We start from the raw sequence: 17,774 nt of genomic DNA, 5'->3' as shown, positions 1-17,774 counted from the left end.
CGTCTGCCTCACCCATGGATGATTTTCACTTTTATTATTGTAAATTCACTGTTGTCTTTATATATACTTTTTAAAAAATATATTAGATACAAAAGTCAGAAAGGCTCCTCTTTGAACTACATATACTGGTGGATTTACAGGCCGGTTTGGAAAAGGTGGGCAAATAGGAAAGCCCAACTTGATCAATGCGCACAGCAGCAGCAGCAAATGCCCCTCTCCAGGGACAAGGGGATTATATATATATATATATATATATATATATATATATATGTATATGTGTGTGTGTGTATATATATATATATATATATATATTTATTTGTAGATCTATGCATACACACACATGCACGCACACACAGCACTCACACCCCTCAACACCTCAGCCCCCTGCCCAGGACACCCCGGGCTGCGCCTCAGCCCAAGGATGTTGCGGCTGAGCGGGATGAGCTCCCACCAGGCAGGCATCGGCCAAGGCACCAGAGGACAGATTTGGGGGTCCCAGAAAATGGGGCATGCACTTCCTCTGGTCCTACAGAAGTGCTTTTCCTTTCCATGGCTGCACTCCCTGGAACAGCCTGGGCTGGCAGCGGCACAGAGCAGAAGTCCCCTGCTCAGCAGGCATGGTGCCTGCAGGACATTCCCCGTATGATGGTAAATTTGAAGACTCATTTCCCAAACCAGCTGGAAGCAGGGAAATGCTGTGACCAGGGAGGTGAAACCTGCCTCAGCAATTCTCAAAGCTGAAAAAATGCAGGAAAAGCCATTGACTGATGGCATAGAAGGCCCTGAGCAGTGAGAGCCCTGGCATGGGGCAGGGGGGGTCAGCACAGTCCAGCTGGGGCTGCTGGTGTCATCCTGCAGCAAAGTGAGACACCACCTCCACCTGGGAAGGCAGGCAGGGAGAGACCCCCTGCTGCCATCCTCACTGGGGCTGCAAACAGACTGGCAGTGCAGTCACTTCCCAAGAAAGGGAAAAGGCACTCCGTGTTTTTGGCTCCTCTGACAGTCACAGTAACCACCTGGAAGGCTTTCTTACCCCTGTGAAGGAGGAAGAACAGAGATCTCATCCCCTTCCAGCCCACCAGGCTTGTGTGGTGAAGAGAGGGTGAGCCCCCAGGTCCCCCACGTCCGTTACAGGAGGAAGCCTCAGTATGATTGCCTTCAGCAGCCCGACTCAGATCAAGCTACCCCAGAGGCTCAGGGGCAGATCCTGGCTCTGCTGATAGCACCAGGTTGTCATCCCCACACTCCAGCAGTGACCCCAAACCCTGTGGGCAGGGAGGGGACAGCTCTTGCAGGGGCAGCAGCTGCCAGAGGAGCACTGGACACAGCTCCTGCTGAGAGTGGGGAGCACTGCAGGCCCACGTGCACACACACACACACACACACACACACACACACACACACAGCAGCGGGGATTTTAGAGATATTCAAGGTGGGGAGTCACTGGCAGAGCCCATTTTGTGGTCTCCACTCTGGGCTGCCTCCTGTGGGGGTCAGGCCATAGCCAGGCCCTCCACATGGCTGTGGATGCAGGCTGTACTGGACAGGCTGCTCTCGCCTTTGTAACTTTTGGGGGCCCGGCTGGCTTTCAGCAGGACCAGGAAGGTGTCTGTGGAGATGGCCCCAAACTCAAAGGTGAACGTGCCGTAGAAAACCAGGACATCAATGATGAACATCCACTCACACAGGGCAGCCACGTGCTGTAGCACAAAGCTCTCCTGGATGAAGAACACGCCACCTGAGGGTATCCCAGTCAAGGATAGTACAGCTGAACCCCAACCACCCCGTGGAGGGCCATGTCCCACTGTTACTGCATGCTGGGGTGGACGTGAGTACCCATCCTCTGCAGGATGGGTACACCACCACCACTCCTAACACTGAGAAACCCCACATGCTTCTCCCAGCACCAGAAGGGCCCTGGCACAAGTGAAGCAGTGGCACACATGCCCAAACCAGCCTTGATCAATCACTGATGCCAGGCTGGGATTATCTGAAGAGGCCAGGGCAAGATGAGCTCAGGCTGCAGGTCCTAGGGAAAGCCAGGTGCCCAGATGCTCAACTTCCCCACACTCCTTGCCTCTTCCTCAAGGCTGGTGGTCTCCATCCTCTCACAGGATGCAGTCAAAGCTGATAAAACTCAACTTTTGAAACACGGTTTGGACTGTTGCATCCCAGTCCTGCAGCACCTCCTGTCCTTCTGTGCTGCAGGCTGGCCCACCCCAGAGAGGGGGCCTGCTCCCACTTCTCCAGATCCTACCACTATCAGAATTTCTTTATCATTCTCTCATCCCCACCAAAACTCTCCAGGGAAACATACTGCAAGAGCTACTGTGGGTGAGGGGAGGAGGTACATTCCCCAGCCCTCCAGGGTGAAGCCTCCAGCAGTACAATGCCTTCTGCAAGTGACACCACGATCTGGGAGAGCTGCAGAAGGGGACCTGACCGATAGAGTGTAGAGCCCTCTGCTCACTCCCCCCATCACATCAGAAAAGATCCCAGCCCTCTCCCCACAGTGTCCACACCACAGCTCTCTGCTTGCCCACTGCCAGTCCCAGAGCTTACAGAGCAGAATGGCCACAGCAGATGGGCACCACTCCTGTCTTCCTTGTCCTTACATGCCCTTCCTGTCCCTCCCAGCTGGCATGGCCCTGCAGCAGTCCTGCCTTTCCCAGCTCCCAGCCTGCTTCCCAGCCTGCCTGCCTGCTGTGGTGACAGAGCAGGACCCTCTGATATGTGACAGGCCTGCCAGCACCCCCAGGCTCCTCTTGTGTGGCTCATCTCAGCCAGACCCCAGCCAGCCTCTTTGGGATCCATGGACACTGCATGCTTTTTCCCCTTCCTGCCCAACAGCCACTACCTTGTTTCCCAATTTATCCCCAACCTCAGTCCCAAATAATCTCCTCACCCCCCAGCCACACACTTGGGACCATTCTTTCAGCTCCAGCCCACCTGATGCCATGACCTGGTAAAGTGTTTGCAGACTCAGTACCTGCTCACCAAACCCTTCCTTGTCCCATGGGCAGGTTGGCTGGCAAGTGCCCAGAAGCTCTGGCTGACAGAGGTGCTGCCACGCACCCACCTGGCACCTGCACACAGTGCTTTTGTACTCAGCTTCGGTCAGAGAGGTAACCCAGATGGACTTTGCATTGCCAAGGGCTCAAAATACCTTTGTCCCATTAAAAAAGCCAAACAATTAACCAGACCTGGGTGGTGTGTGACTGGAGCCTGCAGAGGTGGCTGGGCTGCAGCAGCCAGGGCACAGCTGGTTTGGGGCATGCCAGCACCCCAAGAGACACCCACCAGTATCCCTTCCCCTCCTCAGACCCTGCCCAGCCCCGGTACTGCTGCTCCTCTAGCCTACACCTGCAGTCAGCTGCCCACCCTCAGTGACCTGCCCAGCTCCTCTCCTGGCACCATGCCTCATTGCCAGACCAAAGGATAGAGAATTTGGGGGATATACCCCACTATGAGGACCAGCTTTCACCAGCCGATTCCCAATCTTCTTCCCACACCCTTCAGGATACTGAAGACGAGGGTGAAGAAGGCCACGGTGGTGAGGATGCTACGTAAGTGGCCGGTCCAGTACTGCCCTCGGGTTTTAGCCATGCGGTAGGTGAGGATGGACTGCAGGAGCAGGAACAGCATGCTGGTGGGAAAGGCCACCCCCGCCCCAATGTAGTGTAGCACCTTGGCGTGATCCACCTGTGGAAAAGAAACCATCAGTGCCAACACTCTGGGACACTGCCTATCACAGGGTGACTCTCCTCCAGAAGTTGTACTCCTGCCCAGGAAGGGATGCAGACAGTGCTGGGAGCAGGTCCAGGCAGCTCACCCTGTGCCTGACTCCTGGCTGAAAAGCAGACTTGGATCCACCATCTACTGCTGGGATCTCCAAGCACTCTGTTTCTTTCATCCATGGGCCAGCAGCCCTGCTGTGCCCAGGGGCAGGGGCTGCCCTCTGCCACGAGCAACATCAGGGACTGCCTGCACCCCTCCTGAGGATCACAGCCAAACGCCGCTCACCACGGCTGGGCCACAAGGGGGATCGGGGCCTAGAAAGCTCCTCCCGGGGCTGGTGTGGGCAGCAGCCTCCTGCCAACTGGGAGGGACTGGCTGCTGCAGGCAGCTGCCGAGAGGCCGAGCAGGCAGGGGCTGAGCACCGCCGTGCACTGCCAAGCCTGGGCCCGCTCTGCTCCCCGTGAGCACAGGCTCTGCCCCAACAGTTTCCTGGTGTCACCCCCTGGGCAGGATCAGGAGCAGCCTGAACAGCATGTCCCTGCCCCTGCACACGTCCATGGAGAGGACAGACAGTGCAGAGGGGCTCAGGTAAGGGTTTAAGCAAACCCAGCAGCTTAATGTGGACTTGAACTATGAATACACAAAGAGGACACCCAGTACCCTGGGAAGCACGGTGCTGACTCAGGGGAAGGGAAGAATTGCATGGATGGGATACTGGACCAAACCAACGACCCCAAACCCTACCCTGCTGAGCACAGCCATTGCCCCACTCCAGCCAAGGCCCTCTTCTGCCCCCCCTACCCCAGGGACTCTTGAGGAGATGCCTTACCTGAAAGTTGCCAACCATGGTGAGGCCAGCAGCGCAGACCCAGCCAGTGGCCAGCCCCAGGGTGTTGAGGAGGGACGGCCCCAGGCACTCCAGGAGGTGGGCATACCGCAGCAGGCCCACCAGAATGACTGCGGGAGGGAAACACAGCCCTGTCACATGCCACTGTCTGTGGCCCCGTCATCCCACTGCTGCCCCATGCTGGGGTGGGTGCAGGGCAGCCTCTCCCAGCCCTGCTTCCCCAGCAGCAGGCACTCACCCATGAAGGAGCCCAGGCTGCAGATGAGGCTGAAGAAGCAGCTCTCGGGAGGCAGGGTGCCACACTTGCTGCGGGGACAAAGAAGACCCACAGAGCACTCAGACAAGGGGCACTGGGGTGTGTCCTTGGCTCCCTCTGCAGGACACCCTCCTGGGTTGCCCTGGAGGGGTCTCAGTGCAGCTCTACCCCCACGCTGAGGCTGCTCACCTGACGAGGGGGATGTGATCCAGCGTGCAGCAGGAGCTGGGGCCGTCCATGTCACATGACTGGTTGTAACTCCTGCCAGCAGCAAAGGAACGGGGTCAGGAGAGCCAAGATGCTGCCCAGGACCCTCCTGTCTCCCGCCCTGCAATGGCAGTTGAGTTGCTCCACGATGAGGGCAGCCCAAACCCAGGGATGTGCCCACAATCTTCAGGGAGTGACCCACTGCCCAACAGGCAGAATCAGGCCTGTGTTTCCACAGCCTGTCCCCTGCCTGCTGGCTCTGCTGCTCACGCAGAGCCCCATTCTGTGAGGGAGAGGCCATGGCAGGGCAGAGGCTGTGCAGGCTGGGATGTGGGCTCAGGGGGTTCTTGCAGCCCCACACCCAGAGAGGAGCAGGAGCACCCACCTGCCAGCCCCCTCACATATTCCCGTGATGGAAGCACCAGCGAAGCTGGGGGGACTCAGGGGGAACAACGCTGTGGGGGGAGCTGTGTGGGGACAGTGCTGCCCTGTCCCTTGCCCAGGCTGTCCATCCACCACCTCCAGCAATGCAGCAAGCACATGGTTAAAAAAGCCTTTTTGGAAAGGGCTGGGCTGAGCTCTGATGTTTTTTCAGTCTCCTCAGTTTACTGGTGGCTTTGTTTTCCAACCACTAAACCCAGGCGAGGCATGGAGCCCCACGGCCTCCTCAAAGGCTGCTCTTAGGGCTGTGTTTAGTTTGGGAAGGTCTTTTTTATTATTATTTTGTTTAAAGCAAGCAGCCTAAGGCTGGGAAGCATTACTCGTCATTAAGGGCTGGCTGTGCAGCAGAGACAACCCTACACACACATTCTTCCCAGGGCAGAATCAGCCATCAGGCAGGAAATGGCAGCAGGTTTTTTTTTTTTTTTTCACTTCTTCAAACACTCCAGCAAGAATTAAACTAACATGGACCTTTCTGGGCAGATTTTTAAGGTGACGCTACAAGCCAAAAACCCTGCAGAAGGAGTTGCCAAGAGACCAAACAGTGTTTCTTTTCCCAGCCCTTGTCTCTTCCATGCCTCATCCCCCATCTGGGGGTGTTGCAGGCAGTTCTGTCCATGGGGTGTCTGGGTGCTGCAGGACCATCCCGTCCCCCTGGCACTGCCAGATTTAGCCTCAAGCAAGCAAGTCACAACCTTTTCCATGGAGACACACAGCCCTCTGTAATTCCCTGACCACTTATTTTCATACTTTCTCCATGCTGTGTTTTTTGAAAGGCCTCCTTCTCCCTGCCTGGTTTGCAGCGAGGCTGGACTGTTCAGCAGAGTAGCCGTTACCACAGAGAACCTGAGCAGGGAGGGGAGGGAGGGCAGCCCAGCCCTGACAGCAGCTGGACCCCAAGCTGTTCTGCTCCCAAAAGCCACTTGGCTGGGCAGGGGGCATGTGCCCTGTGGCATTTGCACCCCATCACCACCACGTCTGCTGGGGAAGAAGGTAGCTCTGTGCCCTTTAATGCTCCCACCACCCCCAACCCCCCTTCAGCACAGTCATGGTGCAGGGAGTGCCTCAGCTACCCAGTGGTCTAGCACAGCTTGGCATACTTTAAGTGGGACAGGTATGGACGGACTTAGCATTATGAGGTCTTTAATCAAGCCAGGATGTACCAAAAAGCCCCTGCTTCCCTGCAGGCCTTACCAGTTGTGGACAGGGCAGATATGGTTGTTGGACAGTGCCATGGCATATCTGGAGGAGAGACAACAACAGAGTTACCACAGCCACCCACCTCCCTGCAGCCCCTTTCCCTGCCAGCACCCAGAGCAGCCCCAGGGACTAGCTGCCAGAGCAGAGGGTACAGACCCTCACTGCCTGCCAGGGGCCAGCACTCATCCTGAGCAACCCCCAGCTTTACAAAGCAGGAAAAAGAAAAACAAGTGCATGAGCACATGCTCCACAGAACTCCCACTGCTGGGACCAGGCTCCCCTGCCATGTACCCCCATCCCTGCTGAGAGCCTCCTCCTGCTCCAGTTCAGTGCAGCTGCTTCTGTGGGGCCTCTTTTCCATCGTGCTGCTGTGCTCCACTGGCGCTGGGGGACTGCTCTGTCACAGAGCCTCCCCAGCATGCCCCTGGCATCAGGGCTCTCCACCAGCCTACAGCTGTGCCAGGTGACACCCAATGGTGCTGGCTCTGCCTTGCTTCCCTCAGCCTCTGGCTGGCCAGCAAAAGAGCTAAAGGAAGGCTACTGGAGAAGTAGCCAGGAATGGGAGGGCATTATAGGGAGATCAGCTCCATCAAGCATGTTACTGTGGAGTCCCCCTTGTGCCTTAGTCAGTGTAACAGGGCATTCATGACATGCATCCCGCTCCACTACAAGGGCTCTCAGCCCCATGGCCCCCATCCCACCATCGAGGAGCCCTCCTGCCCAGCAGCCACAGCAATGCCTGTTGCTTAAATCACTGGCTGGTTGTGAACAGCTCAGGTTAAAAATAGGTCCCAAGACCAGTATGAAAACTCCTCTCCTTCCTGAGCTGGCCGTGTAACAGCTGGGCTGCAAAAAGACGATCCTAGAACGAGGCAAAGAGCAGGACAGGTGGGGGGAAACAAGGAACAGCATCCCCAGCCATCAAGGAGCAGACCCCTCGCTGAGCCATCTCCCAGCACAGGTCTCCAAAAGGGCCACTCCCAGGGTAGCTCAGGCTGTGAGGATCATAAGCAGCAACTCCCACCTGTGCTGCTTTGGTCTGGTGGGGCATCTGCCCCCAGGGTCACTCATGGGAGGCAGCCCATGCTTTGCAAGGTGTCCAAGGGAAAGACTTGCAGTTTAAGCTCCTAGCAACAGGTTCAACATTCAGCTTTGTTGGGAAGTAGGACAGGCGATACCTCGAGGGAAGGTCTTGGAGGAACCTGCATGCATATGGGGTGCACTTGCTCCATCCCACACCCCAGGAAGTCCCACCACCTATACTGAACCTCTTGATGCCTTTGAGAAAAGTCCTTCATCCACTGCTTACCTGTGTTAAGGCCTGAGAAATGGACTGCTGGGGTGGACTAGTACTGTAACCCCAAGTGACACAGCCTCTATTCCTAGCAAAAGGCCCATCCATCCACCACATGGGATGGGTGCCCATATACGGACTGCAGCCCTGGTGCTGCAGTACCTGGGCCGGTGGCGTGGCTCCCAATGCCGTTCCCGGGCCACCTGAGTGTCAGCTGCACTCGGGCCGGGACAGGGGCGCACGATTCCGCAGGGTGTCAGGGATTTAAGGACAGGGAGGCATATGCCAGCGCTACTGCAGGGGACGCGGGGACCATGCAGGGCGGCTGTCGGAGCCCCTGAGTGTCCAGAAGTGCCCCAACATGACCGAGGAGAGCGGCTCCCCGTAACCTCCAGCCCGCTCCATCCCACCTCGCAGCATCCCACTCTAGAACATCCTCCAAACCCCCGCCCTCAGTCATCCCACTGCATCCGGCCCGGGCCCCGGCCCCAACGCCCGTGGGTGGGGGGCTAGCGGCGACCCCACGGCACTCACACGATCCACATGCCGGTGATGGTGAAGGCAGGCAGCGTGACGGGCAGGATCCCCCAGGCCGGCATCCTGGGGCCTGGCATGCCCCGCCGGGCTATGGGCGAGCGGGGCCTCCGGGCCACCGCCGGGCCGCGCTCCCCATGGGCGACGGGGCCGGGGCCGGGGCCGGGCTGGCGGGCGGAGCGGGTCCGGCCGTGCGGAGCGGCGCCGGGACAGCCCAGGCCGGCCCCGCCCCGGGGCAGCGCGGGTCCCGCTCGGCGGCAGGGCCAGGGCCGGGCCCGCCCCGTCCGGCGGCAGCGGGGAGCGGGACGGGCCCGGCGCGGCCCCCGGCGCCACGTGGCGTCCGCGCTGCAGGCCCGGGGAGCCGGTCGGTGCTGGGGAGGGCAGCCGGGGAGCGGGACGACACGGAGCCGGGAATGCCGGGCTCCGCGGGGCGGGCTGCCCCACAGCGCGCTCGGCTGAGCCTCAGCGAGGGACGGGCTCCCCTAGAGCGCCGGGGAGGGCAGGCCAGCTCAGCAGCGAACGCTCCTCCCGGGAGCTGGGAACCCGAACAGCTTTTGCCAAGGCTGACTCGGGCATGGACGGCCGGCTGCAGGCCTGGGGGCCTCACCCCCCTCAGCTCCAGGTGATGGTGTCCCGAACACCAGCCCGAAGCCCACATCCGCAAAAGTGTGGGCTCCTGTAAGCGTAGTCCAGAGGGCACTGTCAGAGGACGAGGCAGGAGGTACTGCCACAGGGAGGGGCCAGGCAGAGAAGACCTTCTTTAGTTCGCTCTTCCATAGGGCTCAGCATTCCGTCCAGAGGACAAGGCTGCAGCCACACTGCCAGCCAGTGCCTGCACACACTCCCGACTCGGTTACCCTGACCTCTCTCTTCCCAGACGCTTTCTGCAGCTAGGGATTAAGTTTAGCAGCCAACCACCAGAGAAATTTCCATTTTTCTTACACCGAAAACGTGAGGAAAGTACAACTTCCCCTGGCAGAGAAGGAGGGCTGTGGTAAGGCCACAGCCGTCCCATTTCTCTATTGAGAACTCAGCAATAACTTGCCCTCTTGCCCCCTGACTGCTTATGGGGATGTGTTTTCAAGTCCCAAGACATCCTCCATCGCCAAGCGGTGTGCACACCCTTTGAGAATGGAACGTTTGGAGCTCATAAAGCCTGCACTTTGCCTTCGGCAGAGAGCAGCTGCCCGGGGACAGCTCTGACCCTGGCCTGCGTGGGAGAGGAGCCTTGGCCGCCCACCGCGTCCCCCGGGCCAGGGTGCTGGTTACACAACCGCAGGAGCAGTACTGCACACTGGGACTTGTAGTCTTGGGGGATCTCATCGTCCTCCGCGTTGACTCGCGCCCCAAGCAGCCTCCCCACGGGCCCAGGCTCTCTCCTCGCTGTTCAGTTCGGGGCAAGAGCTGCGCTCCAGAACTTAGCACGTGAGCCAGTTGTGCTCCCAAAGCTGCCCCGTGCATTCCTGTCCGCCCGCCCGTCCGGCAGCAGGCCTGGCCCTCCCTTTCCCGGCAGCCTCCACACCACATGGACAGTGGGAACATAGCCCGCTGCGCTGGGGCTGCCGCCTCCAGCAGCCTTGGCAGCGCTCGGATCACTGCAGAGCCACAGGCGAGAAGCACAAGCCCTGCCGGGCTGCCTGCTGTGCAGCTGGGCCGAAAATGCCAGGGACAGTGGCTTCAGAACACATCAACCTGTGTAACAGGCATAAATTTTTCCAGAGGAGTTCAACAGCTGGCATTTATAGGAGTGAGGGTAACTTCTAAAAAAGCACTGTTGATACATCCTGGAAATCTTTCTTACAGACCTTTTGAGTATGCTCAGACCCAATTTTTAAATTGAAATTAAAAGCAGCAGTGCTTCTGATTCACAAGTTTCAGTGCCAAATGTATGTTTTACAGTCAGGGCTTATCATTCTTTTTCTGGTTTTCAGTCCATTCCTATTTACGGTCTAGTGAAAACTGTTAAAAGTGCAATTCTGTCTTTCCAGTCAACATTCCTTCCATTCTAGTCCCGCTTCCTGCAGTTCTCTCAGGTGGCGTTTGCCTTGAACCGTAATTGTCTGAGTTAAGATGTAATGCTCTCAGGAGAAGCTGGGTTTGCAAACACAGCACGTGTTAAAACATAGCATATGCCCCAAACAGCTATCAGAAGGCAGCTGGCAAAATGGAGCTTTGCTATTAGCTGACACCACCCCAAAAAGTCAGAGGACCACCTGGGCCTGAGGATCAGAGGCAGCAGTCCTGACATCCAGGCACTTGACAACTGAGCAATGGTTTACAAAGAGTTAATAATCTAAAGCTTTCAACAAGCAGAAAAACAGAGCTGTAAATAGAAGTGAAGTCTCAAAAAGACAAGACAGAGAGGGGGGCTGGATACAGAAGCACACCATGAGCAGCACAAGGACTCAAATATACTAATGAAAACATCTGCGGGCTGGAAAGACAATCTACAGGCAGTGGAGGGTGAGGAAGAGAGCTGCAGCAGCGAAAATATTCCAGGAATGGTACAAATGGGGTTAGGGAACCAGGATTTATTATCAGGACTTTTCTAGTATGCACATTACTCTTCCATTATGCAATATTTAGACCTTTTCTCATGCAATTTAAACAAACGCCAAAGTTTTTACCCCCTTACCAAGTCTGTAAGAGTCTCTTGGAACAGAGAAGGCACTGGTACTTCACACAGCACTGAGGACACTGTGGCACTGTGTGGATCTTGCCATGAAACAAAGTGGAAAATACCAGGAGGGAAGTGTAATTGTTCAAATCCATGGCAAGCACTAGCCCTGGAAGAGCTCAGCATCTCTCACACCCTCTCCAACTCTGAGTCCTGTCCATGGAAACAAGGATTTCTTCTTCATCAGAGAATCACCAATGTCAGCTGAGCTGTCACCAAGGTCAATGTTCTGGCACCATGACCAGATGAGTAGAGCACCTGCTCCTCAGTCCTCATCTCTGCCCTCAGTCCTGGTGGTGCATGAGCATACACCAATGTAACACCAGAAATTTTACAGCCCACATGAAACTACTGCCATCCGAAAGAGCCAATCTCACTATTACAGCTCTGCTTTGTCCATGATGGGAACCATTCCCAATTAGTCCCTTGATGGCTAACCTCTATTGCAGCCCCCCATCCCAAGCTGACAAGTCCCCCTGTGCTCCTTCCAGACAGAGCACTGGTATATGAAGCCAGCGCTCAACACCTTGAGAAGCAAACTTGCCTTTTCCCAAAGCTCTGAGCCAAGGTTCGATGACAGAAAAGGAGTGCAACACCAGAACATTCATTTACAGGATGTATTTATTACACTGTAAAAAGTCCATTGGATTTTAGCCATTTACTCTGTATGTACACTGGTTGTATTCCCATACCAACTGCAGGTTCCTCTCCTTACAGGATACACTGGGTTAGAGTCCCATCCACACCCCTCCCAGTCACCAGGGGGACTTCCAAGATTGAAATTATTGAGAATTTAGCCAACTAGTCGAGGGAGGAGGAGGACGAGCGATGCAGCACTTGCGAGGCAGCCAGCTCTGCTCTGGGCATGAGCGAGGAAAGAGCGGGATGTCTGTGCGGCTAGATGAAAGCACAAGAATCACTGCCAGGGCCTCAGCTGCAGGGGCCTTCTGGGATAAAAGGACATGGGATCCCAACAAGAAGATATAGAAGGGTGCAATCTCTTTAGAGCTTTCAAGAGAAACCACTGCAGACCTGCTGAGCATCTGTCAGCAGGTGCCACAGATCCACACATCTGTAGGTGAAGGGGATGTTCTCCTAAGGAAGGGGCTGGTCACCAAGAGACCAATGTGTAGCGAGTGGCGAAAAACACATGATTGCCCCACAAATGCTGTGTGAGACATGGTCATGGAGCTCTGCTCTCAGCATTTCCTTCTCATCTACTCAGCTAGGCAGAGCCTTCTGGATTTGCCTTCTCCAACCAGAAAGCCTGATTACATTTACAGGAGCAGGGCTGAAAGCCCCTATCAGACTTGCCTGCTACTTAATCTCTATTTGGCTTGGGGATTGCTGTCACCCGTGTTGCAGGAAGGAAAGCATGTACCAGCAGGCAAGAAGTCCTACACAGCAATCTGAGGGCTGCACTGTAAGCAATCCATATTTCTAATAAAATTCTCTACCTGCTGAACCCAGGCGTGCTCAGATCCCAAACAAAGCAGTACAACCAGAAGAGTCAGCAGGAAAGCTAGGGAATGGCTGGGGAATTGCCCTGGGACTGGACTGAGTAATCTTGAGAGGCAGTCCTGTACTGCAGCCCCTCTCTGGTGTGACATCATTCCTCTTTAACAGGTGAACTGGTGGCAGCTTGGTCCCAGGCTGCTGGGCACAGGCATTGCCTGGCCCCTGAGACTGCAAAGGCAGGAAGGAGACTGGTCAGTGGAACTGAGCACTCCTCCACGGAGACAGGGATTTTTGGGCAGATTTCTAAGTGATGCCACAAGAAGGGAGCAGGATGGGACACGCTCCAGAGGACTGTGGAAACAGCCCTTCAGCTCAGGTTAGCATTATCTTTTAAAACAAACATGCCCACTACCAGAGAACATTTGGCCAGCATCCTCCACCCACAGAGTCTCCTGAGCAGACAGTTCTCCAACATGCTCCAACTAATTGACTTCAGAGCTTGTCATAGGGTCAGTGGGCCGTGGAGTAGCTAAGAGGGGAACAGGAGAGGTGGCTTCAATTAGGGCTGGGTTGAGAATGATTGGAAGAGTCATAGGTGGCACCCCAACCTGCAGGGGAGAGGCAAGAGGCTGCAGGATGAGCGGTGGCTGTGCTGTCGTAGGAGGTATGTCTGTAACGGGGCTTGACTTTGTTGAAGCTGATGCTGGGAAGGAAGGAGAGGCAGAGGTGCTGATGGTGGGTGAGGCAGGTGCAGTGGCTCTCTCAGACTCTGGAAGAAAGAAGAGACAAAATAGATCCTTACAAAGGTCCTGACAAGGTCATCTATTAGCTCAAAACTAAGCAGGGCTAAAAATCAACTCAGGTGCCTTTTCAGACTTGCCCCTTCATACAAGGCCCTGAAGAGCAAGGATTCAATTGTAGGCATTCTGCCCACCCCAATAACCTCAGCAACAACCTATCCGTATGGAAGCACAACATTTCACAACACTATAGGCCTGGTCACCAAAGATCCTGCTAAAGCAAGGAAAAGCAGATCTATGCCAGCATGCTGGGAAAGTGATTCCAGAAAAAAGAAAACAGGACTCACCACTGACACCCGGTTCACACGGCTTCTCCAAAGGAGCCACATGGGTGGATGGTCTCACATCCCCCACAGGAGAAGGGGGCAGTGCAGACACTATTGTTTTCTGATGCTGCTGCTCCACTGGTATGTTGGGGACAGGATCTAGGAAGACAAAACATGCAGTGAGACCACACACCAGTTTACTCATTCCTTTCTCCCTCCCTCAACTTGCCCTTGTGCTAAGTTCCCACAGCCTCCTACAACTCATTTCATCAGCATCCAGGCACTATGGCAGCTGGGTACTGGACAAGGTACAAGTACTGCTCCAAAACCTGTGTTAAGGTTTCCCAGCCTCTGGTACCTTGGATGACTGTCTGTTTGAAGAGCTCATCCCGCAGCCGAGGTAAGAAACAGTCAATGCGCTCCCAGGTGATCTCCCAGAGATCTGAGTATCCTGTCCGGGAGTCGGCACTGTGGAATATTCCAGCCGTATCCATTACAAGCAGCATATTCTTCAGAGACTCTGGAATGGCCTCCAGCTATAATTGGAGACAGGACGAAGAATGGACAGATAGTAACGAACCAAAGCTCAAACAGCCAATGGGCTGCCTTTGGAAACTGTGGCCAGGGCAAGAAACCATGGAACAAAATGGTTTGGAAAGGAATAAAAAGTTTAAAAAGCCCCAAAAACCCACACTAAATCAAAACACTTTTCAAGTTTAGAAAGTTAAAATGCGATGAATGGTTGTCCAAAGGACTGCATCCAGCACCTTACCAGTAAGTCACTGGAGCCAGCATGCATGTATTTGTCCATAAAATCCAGGATTGTGAGCCATAGGGCAGCAAAGGTGGTCAGTGAGAGCAGTGGGGAGAGATGCTGTAGGAATACCTGGGAAAAAACACAACTACTGTCAACAAGTACTATAGGGGCAGCCGCTCACTGACAAGTCAGTCTCACAAATCTGGATTCCCCCTCCTTGTGGCAGGCTGGGAACATGCACAGGACTGGCCTGAGGATGCCACAGGCCTCCACTCTTCTGAGCTGTGTATGTGAAGGAGTGGATCTTGTCTCCTTTGTGGAAGGCCACTGCAGTCTGCATCACCATGTCTTCTAGCCCTTCCAGACTTCTACCTCAGATCACAACTATCAGCTTGTGATGTGCATGCATCATTTCACCTCAAGAATAGACTGTCTTCAACTAATGTTGAGTGAAAAACTTCTCTCTATCATAAAGTCACAAACCTCTTCCTGACAACTTTTCCAAGGACTAGAACCATGGAGACAGTTCTGGAAAGAAGGCATGTCTCAGCAGCAGAAGCTGGTGGAGAAGCCCAGCACTGAACAGTCAAACTAGCACCCTGACACCTGTCCAGATCAGAGATGCTGAGAAGAGAACACAGCAAACAGTCTGGTTTTCTTGAGGAACATGGTTTCCCCTAAGCTTTCCTAGGCAGCAGAGGTGTGCTCACCTTGGAGAGTAGTGTTGAGGCTCTCATCCTAGTTTCTTCCATCCCACCAACATCAGCTGGGCTGATGTTCTCAAGTAGCTTGGTTAGCAGAGGAAACAACACCTGTTGGATCCAACACATGTATATTTCAGAGCTGAAAAATGACTGATGAGATTTTAACAGGAAGCCTTACAGAAAGGCACTGGCTTTAGGGACTGGTGGCTTCTAGGCAGAGGACATGACAGAGGCAATGGAATGTGCATGAGTGGATTCACTTCAATACTCCAAAGGGCCCTGTCAGAAGCCTAAGCAGAGAGGAAATTTTCACAGGACCAGAATAGGGAACATCTTGTCTGTTGCAGTGAACAAGCTTCTCAAGAAGACAGTGCTGAAGTAGGACAACTCTCCTGCACACAGATTTGCTCTTCATGACAACGCTGCCCAGCTCACATGCCCATGCCAGGCAGGCAGTTACCTTGTTGAAGCAGGACTCCCATTCCAGGGCATCCAGGGCCTGCAGGTCATGTACCAGGAGGGCCCGCTGCAAGTAAGTGAGTGCTTGCATCCGGATCTGGCGTCGGGCATCACAGCACAGCCAGGCAATACCTGCAAGAGAGGGATTCAGGGCAAAGCCCATAGGGAGAGTGTCACATCCCTACTTCCCCAGTCTAGAGTAAAAAGTCTAGTGAAGATCAAAAACTCTCTGTGGAAAAAAAAAGAATTATACTTGTTCCAGGCCACAGACTGGCAATCTACTACCAGATCTAGAAATATGCTGGCAGCTAACTCATCCTAAAGATGTTTTTCCAAATCTGATCCAAGTTCTTTTTCAATTACAACAGACCCTAAAAACAACCTATGCCTGCTTTCTGCAGTTAGTTCTTGCTCCTCAACTTTCCTGCCATTACTTTGGAAGAGTGTCTGCTTGCTCTCATCACCAGGGGATGGCTTTACCCTGTAGCAGAGGACACCAGCAGTTGGACCACAGTGTTCGGGAATCCGCTGTGATTTTCCTGGCTGCCGTCTCCAGGTGTCGCTGCTCCTCTGCCCAGGAGCTATAGATGCCAGCTGCTCGCGTGTGCAAGGTGTGCATGAGGTCCAGGAGCTGCAAGTACACGGCACAGTAAGAAACATACCGGACTTTAAATTTTGAAGCAACTCTGATCTGTGCTGTTCTCCAAACAAGGCTAAAAGACTCAAGCTACTCAAGCATGCTTTCTGTACATACACAACCACACACAGTTACAGAGATGGTGTTAGGTCCTGCTGTCTGTGCCCTCCTTAAGTGGTCAAGTGCCAGGTATCTTCAACAAGATTTATGTCAGTTCAGAAGTCATGTCAATCCCATCTTTGAGGAACACCATTCCAGTCCTGTCTAAAGGAAGAATGGGCTCTTTCTTGGCACAGAGCATTGACTCTCCCAGGCAGAGAAATAAACCCAGTGATTCACCTGTGCAGTCCAGAACAACTCTGCAACTTTTTTTCCTTAAAAAAAAGGTATGTGAAGCACATGCAAAGTTCCCTTGCCTGTCTGGGCACATGACAGCACTTTAGTCAGTTTACTACTGAATTGAGACCCAACATCCTGGCAGTCAGCAAGCCTGTGCCTTCACACCTTTGAAGTACCAGCTGGGTAGAAATGACTCCCTTAGCCCAGTCTTCTGTACTTGAAATTCCAGAGCCTCAGCCAACAGGACTTTCCCCTTTCCTCAAGCTCAGATGCCCTGTCAGACTCCTTGCTAATCCTACAGGAACCTCATGTCTCCAAATGACCTTAACCCATCTTACCAACTACAGTGACTCACAGCTTCAGACCTCCTCCTTGCTTTTCAGAAGACCTCTCTCTCCATTGCCAGTCTGCTTTTGCAGCCTTCCTCTTCCACTGCAGAACCACATCTTGCCCCCACAGACACTCCGTCATCCAGTGCCCACTTATGCAGGATGCAGCCCTCCCTTGCCCCATAAAGAATTCCAGTGATTACCTAGCCAGGCCCTAAGAATGGGAAAGGAGAGGAGGAAATCCTTGCTATACTTACGTCCTGACTAACCTGTAAAGACACAGTGTGGTAGCTGGCAGGGATGCTCTCGTCCTCATCCTCGTCACTGTGTGTGTGCGCCTGGTGCTGGCTCAAGACCCGGGATCGCCGTGTGGAGCTGTCTTTTGGCTTTTTTTTTAACCGACTGGATTTACTGTCATACCTGTGGCTCTTCCCCCTCTTCTCCTGGGACTTGTAGCCTAGAACATAAAAGGCAGGAACATTCCATATACAACAGTCCAATACAAAATGTTCTGCTTTTCAACACACAGGGCAGCCACCTTTTGATATCTCCAGCAAAGGGCCTTGTCCTCTGAAATGACCACTACCTGCTTGAAGGGCCCCTAGTGCTCCACAGGAATAACTTCCTGCAAGAGCTGATACTGCTGTCTCCACATCAACTCCAGATCTCCCCTCCATCCCAGGGAGGGGGATAAGAATAAGGTCCCTGCTGCCAGCAGGAGACAGCACACTTTCCTCCTGGTAGACCATTTTCTTTGGGTTGGGGACTCATTTCATGACAGTATACTTCACACTGTTTGCCAACTGGCCACCCCAAGCCGAATCCTGGTTG

General features: G+C 54.3%; 2 protein-coding genes across 4 annotated transcripts in view; both read right to left on the bottom strand.

Annotated features, from left to right (window-relative positions):
* Nucleotides 1–17: 17 nt before the first annotated feature.
* Nucleotides 18–8,658, bottom strand: TMEM150A (transmembrane protein 150A). The gene is made up of 7 exons (XM_009087705.4): nucleotides 8,518–8,658; nucleotides 6,684–6,731; nucleotides 5,031–5,102; nucleotides 4,824–4,891; nucleotides 4,568–4,695; nucleotides 3,525–3,702; nucleotides 18–1,738 (listed from the first exon to the last, which is right to left on the bottom strand). Exons 1-7 carry the CDS (start codon nucleotides 8,595–8,597, stop codon nucleotides 1,494–1,496), a joined length of 819 nt encoding a protein of 272 aa, XP_009085953.2. The 5' UTR covers nucleotides 8,598–8,658; the 3' UTR covers nucleotides 18–1,493.
* A 3,139-nt stretch (nucleotides 8,659–11,797) lies between these two features.
* The window catches only part of GBF1 (golgi brefeldin A resistant guanine nucleotide exchange factor 1), a 101,644-nt gene continuing 95,667 nt past the window's right edge, over nucleotides 11,798–17,774 (bottom strand). For 2 of the 3 annotated variants that reach the window (XM_050976467.1, XM_030241332.2), the window contains exons 33-40: nucleotides 17,201–17,400; nucleotides 16,119–16,269; nucleotides 15,640–15,770; nucleotides 15,186–15,287; nucleotides 14,491–14,604; nucleotides 14,077–14,254; nucleotides 13,740–13,877; nucleotides 11,798–13,421 (exon numbers count right to left, since the gene is read on the bottom strand). In XM_050976467.1, coding sequence (XP_050832424.1) covers nucleotides 13,135–13,421; nucleotides 13,740–13,877; nucleotides 14,077–14,254; nucleotides 14,491–14,604; nucleotides 15,186–15,287; nucleotides 15,640–15,770; nucleotides 16,119–16,269; nucleotides 17,201–17,400 — 1,301 coding nt within the window. In that variant the 3' untranslated portion in view covers nucleotides 11,798–13,134. The remainder of the gene's footprint in view (nucleotides 13,422–13,739; nucleotides 13,878–14,076; nucleotides 14,255–14,490; nucleotides 14,605–15,185; nucleotides 15,288–15,639; nucleotides 15,771–16,118; nucleotides 16,270–17,200; nucleotides 17,401–17,774) is intronic. The other variant, XM_030241333.2, reaches the window with a different exon arrangement.

Source organism: Serinus canaria, chromosome 6 (assembly GCF_022539315.1).
Source record: "Serinus canaria isolate serCan28SL12 chromosome 6, serCan2020, whole genome shotgun sequence".
Classification (NCBI taxonomy): Eukaryota; Metazoa; Chordata; class Aves; order Passeriformes; family Fringillidae; genus Serinus; species Serinus canaria.
The sequence above is the reverse complement of the archived record's forward strand: the minus strand, read 5'-3'. Positions and strand labels throughout refer to the sequence as shown.

Coding starts and splice junctions, on each gene's coding strand:
- TMEM150A (XM_009087705.4), bottom strand. CDS start 8,597: ATGCCAGGCCCCAGGATGCCGGCCTGGGGGATCCTGCCCGTCACGCTG. Junction 3,703..4,567: donor CCATGGTTGGCAACTTTCAG/GTAAGGCATCTC, acceptor TCTTTTCCACAG/GTGGATCACGCCAAGGTGCT. Junction 1,739..3,524: donor CTTCTTCACCCTCGTCTTCA/GTATCCTGAAGG, acceptor GGATACCCTCAG/GTGGCGTGTTCTTCATCCAG.